Source organism: Podarcis raffonei, chromosome 12 (assembly GCF_027172205.1).
Source record: "Podarcis raffonei isolate rPodRaf1 chromosome 12, rPodRaf1.pri, whole genome shotgun sequence".
In the NCBI taxonomy this organism is placed as follows: Eukaryota; Metazoa; Chordata; class Lepidosauria; order Squamata; family Lacertidae; genus Podarcis; species Podarcis raffonei.
The window spans coordinates 761,600-780,936 of record NC_070613.1 but is presented as its reverse complement, the minus strand read 5'-3'; the positions used below and the strand labels follow the sequence as shown (position 1 = coordinate 780,936).

Below are 19,337 nucleotides of genomic sequence, written 5' to 3'. Positions count from 1 at the left end.
GGAGCCCAGAGCGAAGCCGCCACTAGGTCGAGCAGGAATCTCTGGGTGGCCCCCTCCGGAATTCAGATCCCCTGTCCAGAGTGGCTCTTTGCAAAGACGTCGTTGGGCGACCTTCTCTTGAGCAAAACGGTGGGTGGGGGACACACACAACATGTCATAGAAGGATAGAGTTGGAAGGGACCCCAAAGGTCATCCAGTCCACCCCGCTGCAATGCAGGAATCTCGGCTCAAGCATCCATGACAGGTGTCCATCCAACCTCTGCTTAAGGACCTCCAGGGAAGGAGATACCACCGCCTCCCGTGGGAGTTCGTTCCACTGGAAAAGGGCTTGGGTTCCAGGAGGGGTCGGGAAGTGACCCCGCAGGAGCCCCCCCTCCAACCACCCCTCACAATCCCGCCGGGGAGGCCTCGGCATCTCCACCAGGCCGCCCCCTCCTTCGGGAAGAGTTTTGTTTTGAGTGGATAGCGGGCTGGGAAGGGTCTCAGCCCAAGAAAGAGCCGTCGGAGCTTTCGGGGGTCCTACATTCCTGAGCAAGAGAGGGCGATGCCCGGCCCAACCGGCGCCTTTGACCTCGGGTTCTCGCCCCCCGCAGTGGGCGCCGGCGCAGGGAGGAGGAGGAAGAGGTCGTGTCGCAGGAAGCAGCCCCGTCGGGCCCCTCCGGGGTCATTGGCGCCCCCGCGGACGAGGGGGTCCCATCCCACGGCTTGCGCCCCGACCTCCCGCGGGGCTCCTGTCCAGGGTCTGGGCGGCTCAGCGGGCCGAGAGGCGACGGGGCGTCCCTGGTCCCGTCCGGGTCTGCGCTCCCCGCCCCTCCCCCGTCCTCCCCGCGGAGCAGCTGGTCCCGCCCCACCCGACAAAAGGCCCTTGTGCGCCCGGCCGGTAATTGGCAATCATCAATCACCAGCCATAATGGCTGATGAGGCGGGAGGGGGCGGCGCCTTCCCAGGGGCCCCCCTCGCCTCTCCAGTGGGAACCCGCCGGCGCTCCCTGGCCCGGCCGTTGGGCGGGCGGCGCTGGGGGGAACTCAAGCGGAATTTGAGGAAGATGGATGAGCCCCGAGGCAGGGCGACACCCCTTTCCCCCTCCCCTGCCATCTCCTCCCCCCCCTCCCTCTCTCTCGCCCGCCTTCTCCCTCTCTCGGCAGAAAGCGCCAGCCCAGCGCCAGGCGCGGCAGAGGCGAGCAGAGGCAGCGCGGCTCGTGGGCGGCAGCGGAGGAGGCGCCTTCGAGGGCAGCCAGGAAGCCAAAGCAGGCAACGCCGCCTCCTGCCACGACCTGCGCCGCGCGCGCCGACGGACAAAGTGCCTGTGGCCGGGCTGGACCGACGGCGCGTCCGGCGCCCCTCCGACCCGCGCAGAGTCTGGCGCCCCGCGGGGCCCAGGCCGGGCAGCCCGGCTAGCAGCTGTCGGGGGCCGCGGCCATGCAGAGACCCACCGGCCAGGGCGCCGCCTTCTCCATCGACTCGCTGATCGGGCACTCGCCGCCCGCGCCGCGCTCCGGCCCGCTGCTCTACACCGGCTACCCAATGTTCATGCCCTACCGGCCGCTGGTGCTGCCCCACGGGCCCCTGCAGACGGCCGCTGGCCTCCCTCCGCTGGCGCCGCTGGCCTCCTTCGCCGGCCGCCTCACCAACTCCTTCTGTGCCAGCCTCGGCCAAGCTGTCCCGTCCATGGTGGCTCTCACCACCGCGCTGCCCAGCTTCGGCGAGCCCCCCGACGGCTTCTACCCGGCGCAGGAGCTGCCGGTCGCCGGACGAGGCAACGCAGAGCCACCCTGCCGCCGACGGAGCGCGCCTGACGGCGTGGAGAGCGACGAGCTGCCCCCGGGACGGGACAAAGGGCCGCCGGAGCCGCCCCTCCACTTCCCGGAGCCCTTCCCGGGCCTGGCAGGTAGGCGGGCGGGCGGGCGGAGGGAAGGGGCCTCGGTCGCCCTCCGAGCGGGGCTGCCTGAGGAGCAGAAACGTCCTGTGGGGCGGAAGGGCGGCGAAGTGAGGAGGAAGCTGCCGGAGGGAGTTGAGAGAACTTTTTTCGGAAGGGGGAAGTTTCCTTCCAAGCGTTTGGGGCAAAGGAGGAAGGATGAACAAAAGTTCGCCCATGTCCGGGCCGAAGCAGGACCTTTCCCCGAACCCCACAACCAATCCGGTAGTAATTCCATTGGCCCCCTAAACGCAGGAACACATCACACCAACACCCCCTTAGGCTCTGGGACTTTTAGGCCAGGCATGTGGTGGTCTTGGTGAGACCACCCCCCTGAACTTCCTGGGTGGAACTTTGATTCAGGGTCTCACTTGGGGAGTCCTTTCGTCCACCCCCCCCCCGTGGGAGTTTCACTTGTGGTCCAGCAAAGGCGCCAAACGTGCTCACGGAAGAAATTGAAGGGCGCGCGCGCTAGGGAAAGTATTTTCCATCACACAAACACACAGTCCAAGCCAGCCAAACTGGTGCAGTCAGGGGCCGTCTGTGTCAGGAGATGAGCTCCCTCCCCCCCCCTCTCTCTCTGTGTGTGTGTGTGTCAGGGGGGCAAGAGATTCCTCGCTGTGGGGTGGACGCATCGGCTTGGGGGTCCCTCTCTTCCCACCCTTCTGCGAAGTATTCCCGGGCAGCGAGGGCGCGGAGTCCTGGGAAGAAGCGCGGTCCGCTGGACACCCCCGTAAAGAACTGTCCTCGGTGCTGGGACTTCTGTGAGCCGGCTTGGCAGGGGGGAGACCTGGCACTGACCCACCTGCAGGTGATCGTGGAGGCGCCTCTCGTGCCCCCCGGCACCTGGGGGTGGGGGGCGACTAGCAGCAGAAAGGCCGCCTCGAAGGGCACTCAGGAACTGGGATCGAGCGACTGAGAATCCCCGCTTGACGGCCGGCGGTGGTGCGCGTTGTGGGGAGAAAGCTGCTTCTGGTCCACTCCCGGATCTGCCTCCTCTTCGGCCGCGGGGAGCAGGCGTCCCCTCGCCCTGCGCCCCGTCTGGCTTCTTCCGCAAAGGCACCCCGATGCCCGCGCGTGAGTTTGGCGCCCCCGAGCAGGACAGAGCGCGCAGGGAGCGCCGGTCCAGCCGCTGCTTCTGCCTCCCGGTTCGAAGGGGCGCCCACAGATTTCCTCACTCACTCCCGCAGTTCCTCCGGTGGCATCTTTCCTCCGGAGCGACACCCCTTTGCCATCCAGCTTTTTCGGGCCCCGGAATCCGAATTCTCTCCCGCTGACCAGCTGACTCCTGTGGCCCTTGCAGTGGCCATCCAGGCTTTCAGAACAAGCGAGAATAAAATCACTTTAAAGAGAGAAGCGTCGCAACTCAGTCCTAGACACGTTTACTCAGAAGTCAGTCTCATTACGCTTAATTGGACTTACTCCCACTTAAGTGCGTGTAGAACTGCAATCTCCTTCCAATTGCAGCAAACTTGGGTAACCCGTGGCAAGACAGTTCCTCTCAGGGAGGCCCGGCTTTCTGCCTTCCTCGCTTTCAGAGGGAAGCCTGAAGACCCCCCAGGAGGACCCAGGGCGGCCTCAATCCCGGCTGAGATTCTTCGCCTTCAGGAAGCTTCAGGCTGCTGCCATAGTTATTTTATTTGATTTATTAAATCTGTATACCGCCTTTCACCCGAAGATCACGGGGCGGTTCACAACATCAATACATTTCAAGCACATCTCTGCCCCCAAGAATATTTGGAACTGTAGTTTGCCCCTCGCAGAGCTAGAATTCCCAGCACCCTGAACAAAATACAGTTCCCAGGATTCTTGTTGAATTCATGGTATGCCTTTACCTGGAAGTAAGCCCTCGTGGAAATAAATGGGACTTGCTTCTGAGTGGACGGGTGCAGAATTGCTTCTGGGGCCTGCAGCTTATTAATCGAGGGCTGGGTCTGTTTTAGTGACTGGGGTTTCCCCAACGCCACGCAACTGAAGGGCCCAGGATTTTATCTTCCCAGAAACGCCTCCTTGGTTTTGGCCCCTTCCCTGCGCTGGAGAAAGCGAGGGAGCCCCGGGTGGCGTGGGCTTTCACCACCAGCGCAGGGATTCTCTCAGCTTCCAAAAGGACGCTCATATCGAGGTTTGGGTGGATTTATTTGATTTTTAAAATATTTTTCGATTAATCAACTGAAAATATTTAGTTGGGTCAAGCCCTCCTCTGTATTGCGAAAACCCAGAAATGAGGAACGCCTCTCCGTTGACACCGGCGCCCCTTCCTCCCTCCCTCCCTCCCTCCCTCCCTCCCTCCCTTCCTTCCTTCCTTCCTTCCTTCCTTCCTTCCTTCCTTCCTTCCTTCCTTCTTCCCAGAGCTTTCCTGCCCATGCCATTTCTGTGCCAGGCGCACCAGCGGGGACCATTTCCCCTGCTTATAATTGTAGCGTTGGAAGTGACCGCAAAAGCCATCTAGTCCAGCCCTCTGCGATGCAGGAATCTCAGCTAAAGGAGACCGATATCCAACTTCTGCTTGTCTCATGGAAACTTCTCTGGGCCTTGAAAGGCAGCTGGGCGTGGCTGAGCGGCAGCGGCGGGGGCTCCCTCCGTCCTTTTGGCATGGAGGGGTCCAAAGGCAGCGGCAACATATTTATTCAGAAATTCATTTGTATACCGCTTTAAAAAAAACCCCACAGCGGCAAATAAATGTATGTGTGTCTTTACATTTATTTATTTTTTAAAAAAATATAACACGTGTCAATAAAAAATTCACCTGGCCCTCTCTTCCGGGACTGCCGCTCATCTTGGGCAAGGCCAGTTTCCCGAAGGCGAAAAGTTCTCCTCCCGCAAAGCGGTTTCGCAGCCCCACAACTACAGAGGGGCGCTGATCAAGCAGTGCGAGGCCTAGGAGACGGTGAGCCATGGGGCGTAGAGGGGATTCGTGGAGCTGGGGGGGGGTCATCCGTTCACCCTGCTTCCCTTTCCCCTCAAAATCGCCGGACTGTCGCTCCCCAGAGTAAAACGGAGTGGCCGAGGTGGCTTTACCAGGAAGTCACGGGAAGGACTCTGCCTGGCTTCCTCCAAGGCGTGGCATCCTGCTGGATCCCCAGGGACCGCGTGGGTGAGATCCGGCAGTGAGATCGCGTGGGGACAGGAGGCTGCCCCAAGGAGCTCGAGAGACGCAAATCGCCCTCCTACTACCCAGTGACCCCTGCTCACTCCTAGTGGCCGGAGGAGCGTCTGCGTTTCCTTCGCCAACAGCCACTTCTGGGCGCTTCAGACCCGTCGGTGCCACTTTTTATAGTGACATGGAATTGCAGAATTGGAAGGTACCCGCAACGGCAATCTGGCCCACCCCGTGCAAGGCAGGACTTTCAACAAAATAATCTCTGACTGGTTGCCCCCCAACCTCCGTTGAAAAACCTTAAATGAATCATAGAGCTGGAAGGGACCCCAGCGGTCATCTAGCCCACCCCACCCCGCAATGCAGCAGTCACAGCTCATGAATCCCCGACGTGGCCTGGCGGGGGGAGACTCTTAATTCTGCGCGCCAGGCCCACCTCGCGGGGCTCCTCTTTCCCTCCTATGGGGCGCACAGCCAGCGCTGACCCTCTCCGCTGGACCCCGGGGAGACAAGGGCGTGCATGGGGGGTGTGCCTCTCTAAGGTGGGGCGGGCCCTTGCACCCTGAGAGGAGGTGGCACCTGCAGCAGAACAGGATCCGAAGGAGGAGCAGCGGAAAGGGCACCAGGAGAGCCGGGAAGACGCCGGGCGGGAAAGCTGAGCGCGCTCGGAAAGTAGCCATCGCGGTTAGGAGTCCTCAGCAGCCTCCATCTCCTCCTGTCTCCTGTGGGAGAGAGTTCCACAGCCTCACTCTGCGCTGCTTTGTGAAGAAGTCCTTGGATGCGTCTCTTCCGACGTTCCTTGAACGTGACTCCGCTGTTTCCCCGAGAGGGAAACTTCCACCCCCTCCGCACCGCCTTAAACGCCTCTATCAACGCGCACTCCCTTTTTCTAAACGGAAAAGCCCCCAGTACTGCAACTTATTCATAAGTGAGCCACTGCTGCAGCCACTTGAGGTATTCGTTTCAGTTCTGGTTTTTTTGTACTGAACCTTTTCCAGCCCTGCCTGCAATCCCGTTTCTTGATAGGAACGTGTGAAGCTGCTCTAGACTGAATCAGACCCGTGGCCCTGCAGGTCCCAGGCTTCCCCTGGACTTCTCTGCCCGTGTGAAGATGTGAACCGGCTTGCCTCTGCCAGTGGCTGCGAGTCCTGCTTTTCAGAGGGTCGGACTGCGTGATACTCGGGGTCCCTTCCGTCTCTAAAATGCTAGAATTCTATGTTAATCCTGGAGGGGGTGTGAGGGGACAGGATTCCCAGGGGCAGCAGATCCCAAGATTGATCTTTATTCTCCCCTGGGGCGTCATTTCGGGGTTCGCCTCAGCAGCCAAGGCGTCTTGGGCCAGCCCTGCCCACTCTGGATCCCCAGAATTGGCCGCACTGCCCCCCAGCTGGCCCGCAGCGCCGCTTGCTCGCCTCGTCCCTTCTTGAGAAGGCTTTTCCAAACAGAACTGTAGAGTGGGGGTCTCTTTCCTATTTTAACCTCCTCTAATTGAGGGGGGCGCTGTCTCTGGGCGTGGGGTGGTCTTGCTCACCTTTTTATTGGCCACGCCCACCACTTACGTGCCATCCGGGAGGTAGGGGGGCGTTTTCTCAGAGGAAAGCCCCACCCGTCGACCACATTAACTGCCACCGGCTCTCGAGGGCGACAGACACGAGCCTTTCCCCGCGCGGTTTGAAGGGCGGGCTGGGTACATGGTTCTCCCCTGCACAATCCTCTTTTAATCCCCACAAAACCCCTGTGAGGTAGGTTAGGCTGAGAGACAGCGACTGCCAGCCCCCCCCCCCCACAGGGAGCTTCATGGCCGACAGGGTTGTTTTGAACCCTGGTTTCCCCTGTCCTACTCTAACCACTACCCCATACTGCCTCTCGACGGCTCCTCTCAGGGCCGTGGGGTGCTGGGCTCTGCGCACGGTCAGGAGAGGCGCCGCGGGGCAGGGTCTGGGCAAGGCATTCTGGTCCCCTCGCTTCTCTCGAAAACCCTGGAAGCGGAGCCAGGACCAGGCAGGACGCCTGAAGAAGCACAGACGTCGCCAGCCGCCCGCGGTCCCTTCAGAGCCACATCTTGCCCAATCCCCGCGTGTGGCCAGTCGAGGCCGTTTGAAGCAGGTGGCTGTGAAAGGCCAAAGAACGACCTAGTGGAGGGTCCCAGGCTCAACGCCTGGCATGCAGCCTTTCTCAGCCTTAGGCCACGGTATTGTAGAATTGGAAGGGAACCCCTGGGGTCATCCAGTCCATCCCCCTGCAATGCAGGAATCTCAGCTGAAGCATCCATCCCAGATTACCACTCAATCTCTGTTTAGAAACCTCCAAGGGAGGAGAGTCCTGAGCCACAGATGCCCCAGAGTGGGGGGGAGTTGGACTACAACTCCCATCATCCCTAGCTGGCAGAGATCATGGGAGTTGTAGTCCAACATCATTTGGGATCTCAGGTTGAGAAAGGCTGGTGGCTAGAGGGCTGTATAAAGCCCTGTATGGCTCAGGCCCAAGCTATCGGAAAGATGGTATTCCCTCACAGGAACCTGCCCAGGTGAGGGGTGTGAGGAAGCCCTTCTCTCAGTCTTGGGACTCTCGTGGGGGGACGTGGGAGGGAGCCTTCTCAGGGGCAACTTTGGAACTCCCTGCCCAGGGAAGCCAGACTGGTCCCTCCTTGTGCTTCTGCTGGCAGGTGAAGACCTTTTGCTTCCAACAAGCTTTTGGGAGCTGACTGATTTTGATATCTATCTGTCTGTCTATCTATCTATCTATCTATCTATCTATCTATCTATCATCTATCTATTGTGTGTTTAATTTTTTTTAATGATTATTTCCCCCCTATGTTTTAGCTGTTGTTCTTTTTATCTGTCAACTGCCTTGTCAGGGAGAAATAGAATAAATAGAATAATAACAATAACCATAATAGGGTTGGGAGAGAAATCCTGGAGGGTGGTTGCTGCCAGCCAGTGTAGACAATATTGAGCTAGACGGAGCAATGGTCTGGTTCAGCGAAAGGCAATTTCCTCTGCTCCTATGTCCACTCTTACTCCTCTCTCTCTCCCCGCCCCAACTGCCCCACAAGCTCAGCCAAGCCAGCTTGCCAATTTCCTGTGACCACTAGAGGCTGCCCTAATGTGGGGGGTCTTTCATGGAATGGGGGCTGCTGTGCAATGCCCAGCTCTGGGTGGCAGCTGCATGAGTTTATTCATTTCAGATGCTTTCATGCGAAGAGACAGAAGTAGGGTTGCAATGAGTTACAGTGCAAAGACCAGTCGCCTCCCCAGCTGGGAGTGGTGGGAGCAATGGGGCAGTTGTCACCTGACTCAGGAACTGCTGCCCCTGGCCTGTCACAGAGCCAGCGAATCATAGGGACACCAAGAGTAATTCAGTCCTGATACTGCCTCTTCTGAACTGAAACACCCCTCCTTTGCTTTTTATTGTGGGAGGTGGTGATGGGCCTGGGACATGATTTTAAGAATGAGAGTGCCTCTGAGCATATGCAGATTGCCCTTCTCTCACCAACTTGCTTTCCTGTGTTATGCAGGAAAGCAAGAGTGCAAAGTTTAGCTGTGACCACCTGGGATGGGGCCTCATCCTGCCCAGAGCAGACAGGCATCACCCTCAGGCAAAGAGTCCCGCTGGATCCCCCCCACTCACAGGGGCCTCTGGCAGCCTGCCTTCACTGTGGCCCCCTCCCCAAGAACTGCCACCCAGGGGTCTGCTACCCCTAAGCAAGTTTTTTTTTTAGTGGGAGGGGGGTCTATAGAACCATGGATATTATTTATTTGACCATATTAGTCACTTTTTAAATGAAAAGTAACTCAATGAGATTTACATATATATATAAACAAACCCAGACACTGAAACCACCTAAAAGTAAAACAGCGAGTGGCCAAGCTGAAAATAGCATTTATTTATATATAAAAAGCAGGATTAAAACATCCCACCCTCTGAAAGCAGCCACAGATGATTAAAGAACAAAGACCCGGAGAAAAATAACTCTTGCTCCTCCTCCATGTATTTTCTCATCCCCCGTCAAAGTGGCCGGTACATCTTGTGGTAGTGAGTTCCGCAGATTAAGGCTCCTCTAACTTCCTCCAGGCTGAGGGTGGGCCAATGGCTCTCAGGCAATGGGCAGGGGCTGCCTCTGAGGTCTCCCACAGCCAAGCTATTTGCCAGGCGGGGGCTGCGTGGTGGGGAGAGGCAGGAGGGGGCCTCCAGGGGGCGGCGGTGGCAGGGGGCTCTGGTACTGCCTAAGCCCTTGCAGACCCTCCTCAGCCACCACTGGTGTGGACGAAGGTGCTCTGCCCAGAGCTAGGCCATCGGCAGACACTGGCTGGCAGCAACGCTCACCCAAACGTCCTTCAGGCTGTTTGTCACCTGATTGCAGCCGTCGGAGGGAGACTGCGTCTGAATGAGGTTTCATCCTGGGCAGGCAATGCTCTTGCCCACTGGGGCTTCTCCTGCTGCAGTGGGGTTAGAGCCCTTTCCCAGGCCAAGCCTGGGTGGGGGGTCTGTGAGGGGAACCCCCCCTTCTTTGCTGGCCAGGACTGGGGCAAGGTGGGGTGACTTTAATGACATGGAGCATTTGACTTGCAGCCTGCTTGTGTTTGTGTGTGTGGAGGGGTCCCAGGAGTCATCTAGTCCAGCCCCCACTTTGTGGTTTGGCTTCCTACGGGCGGAGTGCTTTTGAGCCTTTATAAGCAGAGGCTGAACAGCCACCTGTCATGGATGCTTGAGCTGAGATTCCTGCCTTGCAGAGGGCTGGACTGGATGACCTTTGGGGGTCCCTTCCAACTCTACGATTCTCCTATCAGGGTTCGCACACAAGAGTGATTCCCAGCAGCTAGTATTTGGGAGCTTTGCTGCCTCCAGCCCACAGCCACTGGAACTCGAAGCCTCCCATAGCCCTGTCCTATCGAAGCACATTCAAAATACCCACCTGTTCCACACTTGGAACCATAGGAGGGGACCCCAAGGGTCATCCAGCTCAACCCCCCGCAATGCGGGACTTCTGGGCACTGCAGTTTCCTTCGCACAGAATGAGTTTCCAGAAACCCTGAACTAGCTAGAGCACCCAGAATTCTTCGGGGTGGCAGAGGAAAAATGCGCTTTCGAGGCGTGCGGTGCCCCCAGCTGAGCCCCGCTTCCGCTGGCTTCGTTCCGGGGCGGGCAGTGTGTCGTGCCGCGACCCCCGCCCCCTGTCCCTTCGCGCAGTGGCTGTGAAGGAGCACCGGGGCAGGGCTGGGCACGGCTGCTGCGTTTTGCAGCTGTAGAATCGCAGAGTTGGGCGGGCCCCGGGGGGTCATCCATTCCAGCCCCGCGCAATGCAGGAATCGCAACTCGATCACGCGCAGGTGGGCGCGCCCGGTGGGTTCCCTTCGCCCCCTCACGTCTCCCCTCTGCCTGTCTGTTTTTTCTGAGCAGAAGTGAAGGCCTACAGTTCCGACGAGGAGAAGCTGGACGGGCGGCCCGGCGAGGCGGCGGGCGGCAGCGAGCGCGAAGAGGAGGAGAGCTCGGCCGAGAGCGAAGAGGAGCCCTTCCTGGACGGGGCGGGCGGCGGCGGCGGCGGCGGCGCTCTGGGCGCCGGGCCCAAGGCCAAGGCCAAGCGGGTCCCCGGCGAGCCGGCCTCGTCGTCGTCCTCGGGCTCTGCGCCCTCGTCGTCGGGGCCGGGCAAGAGCCGCCGTCGGCGCACGGCCTTCACGAGCGAGCAGCTGCTGGAGCTGGAGAAGGAGTTCCACTGCAAGAAGTACCTGTCGCTGACGGAGCGCTCGCAGATCGCGCACGCGCTCAAGCTCAGCGAGGTGCAAGTCAAGATCTGGTTCCAGAACCGGCGCGCCAAGTGGAAGCGCATCAAGGCCGGCAACGTCAGCGGCCGCTCCGGGGAGCCCGTCAGGAACCCCAAGATCGTCGTGCCCATCCCCGTCCACGTCAACCGCTTCGCCGTGCGCAGCCAGCACCAGCAGCTGGAGCAGGGACAGCACCCCTGAGCCCCCCCCCCCGCCCCATGGACGGACTGCGCGGACGGGGAGGCGGGCGCCCCCGGCCGCCCCCGACCCTCTCCCTGCCCCCCGCACGCGCCCTTGTACCATAGCCCTTATTTATTCGGTGTAAAGTCTATACAGAGGGGCGCTCCTTCCTCAAGGCGGGCGGCGTCGGGGGCCCCGCACATCCCCCCCCCCGCCCGCGTCAATGTGTCAGTTCCGTGCAGAGTCGTGATGAAAGTCAATAAACTTACTTTTCTATTGGCGTGGCCCGCGGCTCAGTGTGGGGGCGACGGGGCGGGAGGTTGCCCCCCATCCCGAAGCAGGAGTCTTTCCCGGCTGCGGCTGCCGTCCTTTCTCTCGCAGAGCCCCCGCCGTACCGCCCCACTTCCTGACCCGCCCCAACGAGGCGGCCCCCTGGGGTCTCCGGCCCCCTGCAGGGAGGGGGGCGCCCCGTCCCCGCCTCCTTAGGCAGCACGCAAGTTCCGAGGGGGCCTCCTGCTTCCTGGGGGGCGGGGCGCGCGGTCCCAGCAGAGCTTTGCAAGTCAGATGTGCGGACGGGGACCTCCGACGAGGCCCGACGCGCCCACGAAGGCCAGGAGGACAAGCCCGCTGCTGCCCTTGCCGTCCACGGAGAAGGCACCCCAAGGCAGGCCCCACTTGCCCCCCCCCGACAAGCCCAGTCAGTGGATGCCAGAGCTGGGCCCATTCAGGCCACGTTGGAGAAGCTGCAAAGGGCGGCCTGTCCTGCTGCCCCCACCAAGCCTCCCGCGTAGAGCCCGCAGCAGCTCAAATGGCAAAGAACACATCACATCATGTAACATGGTTTTAATAGCAGCAACCGGATCACACGATGCATGGTCCTGCTAGAGTTGTGTGCCTGCTGCCTCGGGGTGCGAGTGTCACCCACCCCCTTGAAATGGCCCCCCCGCGTTGCCACGCCAAGACCCCCTTCCCGCAGCTCAGACTGCGCTACTGACTATCCCAAAGCCAAGCAGTTCCTCCCATTTGCAGGCAGCAGGGGCTCTTCTTCAGCCCCTTCACAGGTCACAGAATTGTGTAGTTTGAAAGGGTCCCAAGGGTCATCCAGTCTGACCCCCTGCAATGCAGGAATCCCAACTCAAGGTCCTTCCCCACAGGCAGGGCAGCCATTATGCTCTGGAGGAGGAGGGAGTGCAACTCTTCTGGCAGGAGAGGCGGAGGGAAGTTGCGGGGACCCCTGTTCCTGCTTGTGTCTGGACCCAAGCCCCCCGCTCCCCAACAGGTCTGCCCCACACACCCAGATCCCCAGAGCGCAGGATGTGCTGTGGCTGAGCTTCTGCCTCCTCCCTCAGATGCCTCTGCTGTCCCAGGCAGAGCACAGGCAATTGATGCGCCTCCCCTGATGGACTGTGCCTGCCAGCCCCCTGCCAGGGTCCCCACACCCTTGATCAACTGGGTCACCCTCCCCTGCCCACCTTCCAGCTTGTCAACATCCTCCTTAAATTGAGGCGCCCAGAACTGGACACCGTATTCCAGGTGTAGTCTGATCAATGCAGAATCTCTTGATCTGGACACTAGACAGAAGTCTAGTTGATGCAGCCCGGAATAGCATTTGCTTTTTTTACTGCTGCATCACACGGTGGACTCGTGTTCAGCTTCGTTCCACCAAGACCCCTAACTCTGTTTCATATGGCCTGCTAGTTTGCCCAGCCGCTGGCCCTGCTCCCACCACAGCCAGGGGCTTACTGGGCAGGTGGGGGCTCCCCTGCCGCTCCCCCCCCCCCAATTCAGCCCAGCCTCTCTGCCCCCACCCCTGTCCAGCCTCCCCTGGGCTGGGGGCAGCCCTGGCCCTGCTCCACGGAGGAGAAGAAGGAGAGAGAGCCACACTGTGTGGGGCAGTTGGTGGGTGAGGTGGGGCAGTTCTTTTATTGGGTAGCTGCTTGGTTTCTGCGGCAGGTCTTCCTCACTCTCGCTCTCTCTCTAGCTCACACACACACACAAACGGCAAAGAAACCTTATTTACAGACCGTCATATAAATATTTCCAATGTACATTTTATACACAAGTGGCTGAGACGGGTGGGAGGCTGGAGAAGGGGGAGCAGCATCCAAAGTGGGGGGGGGCCACCCCAGGTCTGTCCCGGAAAGGCTGCAGCGGTGGACGCAGGGGAAGGCAGGGGGGGGGCTATATAGTACTGAGACACCACAAGTGCAGCCAGGGGGAGGGGGAGGGGGTTCCCTTTGCTCTGGGGCCTCTGGGGTCCCGTGTTCCCTTTTTCCTGGGGGTGGGAAGGAGGGTTGCCCACGCGGAGGATGCCTGGCCACCAGGATGGCAAGGAGAGGCCCCTCGGGTGCCCAGGACCGGAGCCTTTGCCCCACGCCCGTCTACCGCCAGGACCGGCCCCTGCAGCGCTGCCAGAGGGGGCTCAGTGGGCCGTGGGGGACGGGGGCTCGGGGGAGAGAGCCCCGGAAGGGGAGGCGTTGTTGTTGACGTTCCTGCGTGGCAGGCTGGGCGTGAGGGAGCTCATGGCGGCGTCGCTGGGGCACCCGTGCTGGAGCAGGATGTCCACACATTCTTGGCTGCCGGCCCGGCGGGCGTAGGCCATGGGAGTGAGGCCTCGGGCGTCGCGGCTCTTGACGTCCACCCCATACTGCAGGCAGAGGAAAAACAGCGGCAAGGACACTGGTCAGGGAGGGGGCAGCTGGGGGGGTCCTCTCCTGCCAGCCCCCTGCCCGGCCTCCTCCGCTCTCCCCCCCCCTTGGAAGGCCTCTGTTACCCAGATGAGGAGCTGCGTGAAGACCACGTTGGCCATGGCGCTGGAGAGGTGCAGGGCGGTCCGGCCGTCTCCGTCCCCGTAGGTCTCGTTCACCTCCTCCTTGGTGCCGTGCGCTAGCAGAGTGACCACAGCCCGCAGGTCGTCCTCCACCACGGCCCGCAGCAGCTGCTGCCCCAGGGGCACGTCCGAGTGGGGCAGAGGGGCCAGGAAGAGCTTCTGCTCGTACTTGGCCCGGATCCAACGCTCCTTCTCCTCCCTGCAGAAGCAAAAGCGGGTGGCCGCCTGTCAGGGATGCTTCAGCCGCAAGTTTCGACTAGATGACCCCTGGCTTCCCTTCCGCCCCCACCACGCTGTGATTCCAGGGAAGGGGGCACTGCACAGAGACGTCTCCGTCCCACACGCCCCCCATAAAGGCGGCCTGCCCCCCGGGATCGCCATCTATCACACAGCCCCAGCGGAAAGGCCAGCCCCCGCGCCGGAGGGCAGGAGGAACGGGCTAGACGCCGACGGAGTCGCGGCTGCGGCATTATCGCCAGCGGCGTCTTGCCGCCCGCACAAAGGCGCTGGTGCCGAGGGGCCCCCGATCGATGCTGCCGGCACCCCATTGCTATCTGCTGGCCATTCTATCCATCTGCATCTTGCCCGGCGCGATCAATACTGGCGGCAGAGCATGCTCAGTGCCTCCTGCCCCCTGACCTGCTCTTATCCGCTGATAAGGCAGCAGAAAGGGCTCTTGTCTGGGTGTCGGGATGAGTGAGTGACAGCGCAGGGGCTCCGATAGGGACACACAAGGCAGCCTCCCCAGTGGCCGGGGCAGCCATGCAACCGCCTGTAACCCCTTCCTCTCCAGGCACAGCATCGGCCCTCCTGCACACGCCGCTCCTCCTGACTCTCCCGCAGGCAGAGAGGCTGCTGAGAGGGGACTTGCTCTCTCACCCCCCCCCCGTGGCCCTGGCAAAGGCAGGGGACCAGCTCTGCCCCAGCGAGCGCTTCAGATCCGTAACACACAAACAGTGTCCCAGCCAGGCATTTGTGGGAAGCAGCAGAGGCATTTGGCATGCCAAAGGGGGTCCTGACTGCCACCCCCCACCCAGGCGGCACCAGCCCCTCTCTGATTCATTGGGAGCTCTGGCCAAGAAAAGCCACCCAACTCGTGGGGCAGCCAAGCCCTCCCCTGACAGGAGAACCAAGCGTCTTCCTTCGCCAAGAGCTTGCTGAGAGACGGGGGGTCTGTGGCCTTTTCCAGAAGCTGTGAGGCTCCAGCTACCATCTGCCCCCTGCAGCCAGCATGGCCAATGGTTAGGGCTAAGGGGGGCAGCACTCTAGCAACACAAGGAGGGCCTCAGGCCCCCCCACCCCCAAGCCCTGGCAGAAGAGAGCCTGCGAGAATGATCCTTGCAGCTCCTGACAGAAATAAAAACAAACCCATAATAATTATAATAATAATGAAACCACCTTCCACCCACGTCACCACCTCCAGGTCTGGCCTTACGATGCCTCAGAGAAAGCGCATCAGAACTTCAGAGACCAGGGGACAAGATGATTCCAAAGCGTTAAGCAATCTCCAGCATTTGCATTTCCTCTTCCTGCCCGGCTGTGCTAATTGCGGAAATTAAGGCTTTACCTGTCTGCTTGGAGCGGGAAAAGAGCAGCAGCGCTGCCTTCCCAGGTCAGCTGGAGAGCTGGCCCTGCCGCGGTGGAGGCACCCTGGGCTCTAACGAATGCAGAGATCTCCCTCTCCCTGGGGGTGGGTTTCCCCCTTTGCTCTGCTGCTGCCCCCTTAGTGGCTGAGGCTGCACCTTGAACATCATCCTGAGCCCTGTGCCAGTCCGCGAAGAAGCATTGCCACCCCAGGCTGGAACCTGCCTGCTCTCTTGCTGGCTCCCATCATACGGAAAACAGCTTTGACTCTTGAATGTTGAGGAAACTCCCCTTTCAGAGTCTCCTGGGGGGGTCTGGGCGTCCTGGGCCTCACGCCCCAAATGCCACCTTGCTAGTTAATGCGGAAGAGCCTCAGCCGATGGGGGCCCTGCAACATCCGTCAGAGGGCGAAGGGGATAGCTGGTCCCTCTCAGCTGAGTGGGGAGGAAGGACCTCAGTCATTTTGAGGTGCACAGGGAGTCCCCATTTTGAAACAAAATTAAAAAATCCTTCCAGTTGTACCTTAGAGACCAACTGAGTTTGTTATTAGTATGAGCTTTCATGAGCACGCACACTTCTTCAGATACCCATTTTGAGAAAGCAATATACAAACGGCCTGTTTTCTAGTTCCTCTATAGATCTGAGTGTCTTGGAGAATGGGTGCATCTGGAACCATTCAGACACTCTTGCTCTCAGTCACAAAACTGTAAGCAGCAACCTATTATAGATTGTAGAGATTATTATTAGTGACCGTTTTATTATGTTTGATGTGACTGCACTGCACTGCAGAACTGGGCATTTTGCAAGGCAATTTTTCGCTGTGCAATAAGGAGATATTGACTGATTCCCCCCCCATAGTCCATGCATGGGTCTGGGCTACTGCTCCCTGGATGAGACTTTAAATGTTCTGTTTTCAGACTTGCCTAAAAACCAGAGATGCCCATGAACCAAATTTCAGATTCCTAGCTTAGAATGTGGACTGCAAGAAGATCAAACCTCTCTATTCTGAAGGAAATCAGCCCTGAGTGCTCCCTGGAAGGACAGATCCTGAAGCTGAGGCTCCAAGACTTTGGCCACCTCATGAGAAGAGAAGACTCCCTGGAAAAGACCCTGATGTTGGGAAAGATGGAGGGCGCAAGGAGAAGGGGGCGACAGAAGACGAGGTGGTTGGACAGTGTTCTCAAAGCTACCAGCATGAGTTTGACCAAACTGCGGGAGGTAGCGGAAGACAGGAGGGCCTGGCGTGCTTCTGGTCCAGGGGGTCACGAAGAGGTGGACACGACTAAACAACTCAACAACAAGAACACTAAGCCTATGAACGTCCAGTTCTCAGACTACATGTGTTTGAGGTCACAGAGAAGTACTCTCGCAATTCTGACACCCCTTTGTGAGCGTGTGCCTTTTGGGGCCTTTCAATCTGGCAGGTCCGAGATGCAAATCCACGCCTTCAAACGGTCAACTCTTTCTCCTGTAACCTCCACCCTAAATTTACAGCCTTCTGGTTATCGCAAACTGGCTAGATGTTTGTCCCAGCAGCAGGTGCGGGGGGAGGGTGCCCCCCACCAGTCCCTTCCGTTTGCTAGCCTGCTGCTTCCTCAGTTTTGTCAGAGGGCGGCTGCCCCCTCGCCAGCGCAGGAGTAAGATTCAGTGGCCAGGCTAGTTGGCCGCTTGCCCTCGGCCTCGGGCAGCCAGATGTTTTGAGCCTCTCCTCTTATTTGTTGAAAAATGCACCCACCACTTTTTTGTTTGCCATCTCAAACAAAAAGCAACTCCCACTTGACTGGAATTCCTTCAGGTTTCAGCCCTTTTTCTGAGCTTGGTCCTGCCCCCCCCCCGCCCCGGAAGGGATTCTTCTCCCAGCCTGAGGCTGTTGCACTAGAGAAGTGGGGGGGCACCTCTGGCCCCTTTCTAGAACTAGGCACAAGAGCACCTTCCCCCCACCAAGCGCACAGAGGCCCCCACGGGGCAGCCGCCCGAGTGCCAAGTCCCAGGAGCCCTGACCGCAGGGGGCACAGCGGCCTCCGCCAGGCGCAGCCTACCTGCAGCTCTCCGGGGGCGGCTTGGGATAGTTCTCGATGGCGCCTTCCCACACGGAGTTGGCCAGTGTGTTGCCGATGGCCGTCATCACCATCACCAGCTCCAGAGGCCAGTCGTCCAGGTCGAGGGAGCGTACGCGAGAGAGGTGCGTGCCCAGGTTGCGGTGGATGCCGGAGCACTCGATGCAAATGAGGGCGCCCAGGTTGAGGCTGGCCCAGTCCGGGTCTGCGGAGGGGCAGGCAAATTAACACCTGAAAGGGACCCCCGCCCTCAGGAGCCTGCCTGCCTGCCTGCCTGCCAGAGAGTGGCTTCTGCTGGCTCCCCCTCCCCCTAGAAACCAAGTTCAGGTGAGATTTCAGGGTCCAGACGAGGGCAGGGTGTTATGGAATGCCTGGAGGCCGCCCCAAAGGACCCACTCAGCACCCCAGGAGTTTCCGCAGAGCACCCCAATAGTCATCTGCACCTGAAGCTGACTTTCCCACTGTGTCCCTCCCTCCGACCCAATACCTTTGGGAGTGGGCTGCAGAGCCAGCAGCCAGGTTAACAGCTCCCTCCTTGCCTTGGGGTTTTTTTTTTTTTTGCAGGGCACCAGACTCCCCCTGCCCATGTTTGGCTTTAGACAGAGATGCGTTTGGTGAGGGCTGGCCGCTGGCAGCAGGGAATCATCGCAGGGCAAAAGCGTCCCTCTCCTGCCAGAGCCATCCTCACCCAGGCTGGGCAGGTGGGGGAGAAAGGGGTCTGGGTGGGTGGGGGCCTCCTGGCTGCAGCAGGCGGCTGCCGAAACCCAAGAGGCACTTTCAGTGCAGGGCTTTCAGGAGCCGCTCTCTTCTGCTGGATACAAAATGCCCAGAGTGCCCTGGGCACACACTGGCAGAGAGCTTTCCCTCACCCCCCAAGGAAACAGTTTGCTGCCTCCGATTGCTCTGTCCAGACCTGCGGAGGAGCTTCTGTCAGCAGAAAAAGACACCCCTGCTCCTCCCCCCAACCGCCACCGCCAGGCCATCACTCACTGGGCGCATCACAATCCACACAGAAGCTGTTTCCGCGCACGGTGCGGATGGACTGCAGAGCGAGCGCATCGCTGTGGCTGCCCAGGCGAGCCTGAAAGAAAGGCAGACATTGCGTCCTGTGAGGGGTGCCCGTCTCCCCCCACCTGCCTCCTCCCTGCTCAGGGCCACTGGGAAAGGAGGGGGAAGCAACAGGAGAAAGCCAATGCACAGGCTGCAGGGGCTGAAGCGCCATCCCTGTGACCAGCCCTGCCCACTTTCCTTGGGAACCATGAATCAGAACTGCCAGGATCTTTGGGCCTGGATGCTCCCAGCCCCCCCTGCTTTCAGATCTGCATGTGGACCCCCAGCAGTGAGAGAAAGTGAGTTTGCCCATGTGCAAGGACACTCCAGCAGCTGGGCCCTGCGTCGATGGCCAGGTGTGCTGTGGGCGTGTTGCAGGTGCCAAGCCAGAGAGACCCTCCTCAACCCAGACAGAGGTTCTGCCCCAACCCAGGGCTCTTCTGCTGCCCCTGCCCTGCCCTCACCCCATTGCTCCACCTCTCCTGTCCCCCTAGGAGCAGGGCAACCCCACACCCCTGCCGGTGAAACGGGATGGCAACCTGGCCTATGATCCCCTCCTGGCAGGCCGTGGATCACAGCCGCTTTGCCCCCCCCCCCGACAGACCTACCTTGTTTTTGCTGCTCTCGCAGCCCTGGAGACTTGCCAGGATCTGGCTCTCAATGGCTTGCACCCAGAGCTCCCTCTCCTCTGCCGTGGAGGCCTCAAAGAGCCACGACTGGCCCGTCAGAGACACAATGACAAACTCAAAGGACTCGTCTTGCTCTGGAGGAGAAAGAGGGGAAAGGCTCGCTTGAAATGAACAACTGCCTGACTCTTAGAAGACACCTGAAGGCAGCCCTGTTCAGGGAAATTTTTAGTGTT

At 60.0% G+C, this 19,337-nt stretch overlaps 2 protein-coding genes across 3 annotated transcripts in view; one reads left to right on the top strand and one right to left on the bottom strand.

Annotated features, from left to right (window-relative positions):
• The first annotated feature begins 1,193 nt into the window (after positions 1 to 1,193).
• GBX1 (gastrulation brain homeobox 1) lies at positions 1,194 to 11,230 on the top strand. The gene is made up of 2 exons (XM_053409799.1): positions 1,194 to 1,888; positions 10,413 to 11,230. Exons 1-2 carry the CDS (start codon positions 1,420 to 1,422, stop codon positions 10,973 to 10,975), a joined length of 1,032 nt encoding a protein of 343 aa, XP_053265774.1. The 5' UTR covers positions 1,194 to 1,419; the 3' UTR covers positions 10,976 to 11,230.
• A 1,628-nt stretch (positions 11,231 to 12,858) lies between these two features.
• AGAP3 (ArfGAP with GTPase domain, ankyrin repeat and PH domain 3) overlaps positions 12,859 to 19,337 on the bottom strand; it is a 101,067-nt gene continuing 94,588 nt past the window's right edge. For both annotated transcript variants that reach the window (XM_053409718.1, XM_053409717.1), the window contains exons 14-18: positions 19,084 to 19,238; positions 18,416 to 18,506; positions 17,408 to 17,630; positions 13,728 to 13,983; positions 12,859 to 13,601 (exon numbers count right to left, since the gene is read on the bottom strand). In XM_053409718.1, the coding sequence (XP_053265693.1) occupies positions 13,377 to 13,601; positions 13,728 to 13,983; positions 17,408 to 17,630; positions 18,416 to 18,506; positions 19,084 to 19,238 (950 nt within the window). In that variant the 3' untranslated portion in view covers positions 12,859 to 13,376. The remainder of the gene's footprint in view (positions 13,602 to 13,727; positions 13,984 to 17,407; positions 17,631 to 18,415; positions 18,507 to 19,083; positions 19,239 to 19,337) is intronic.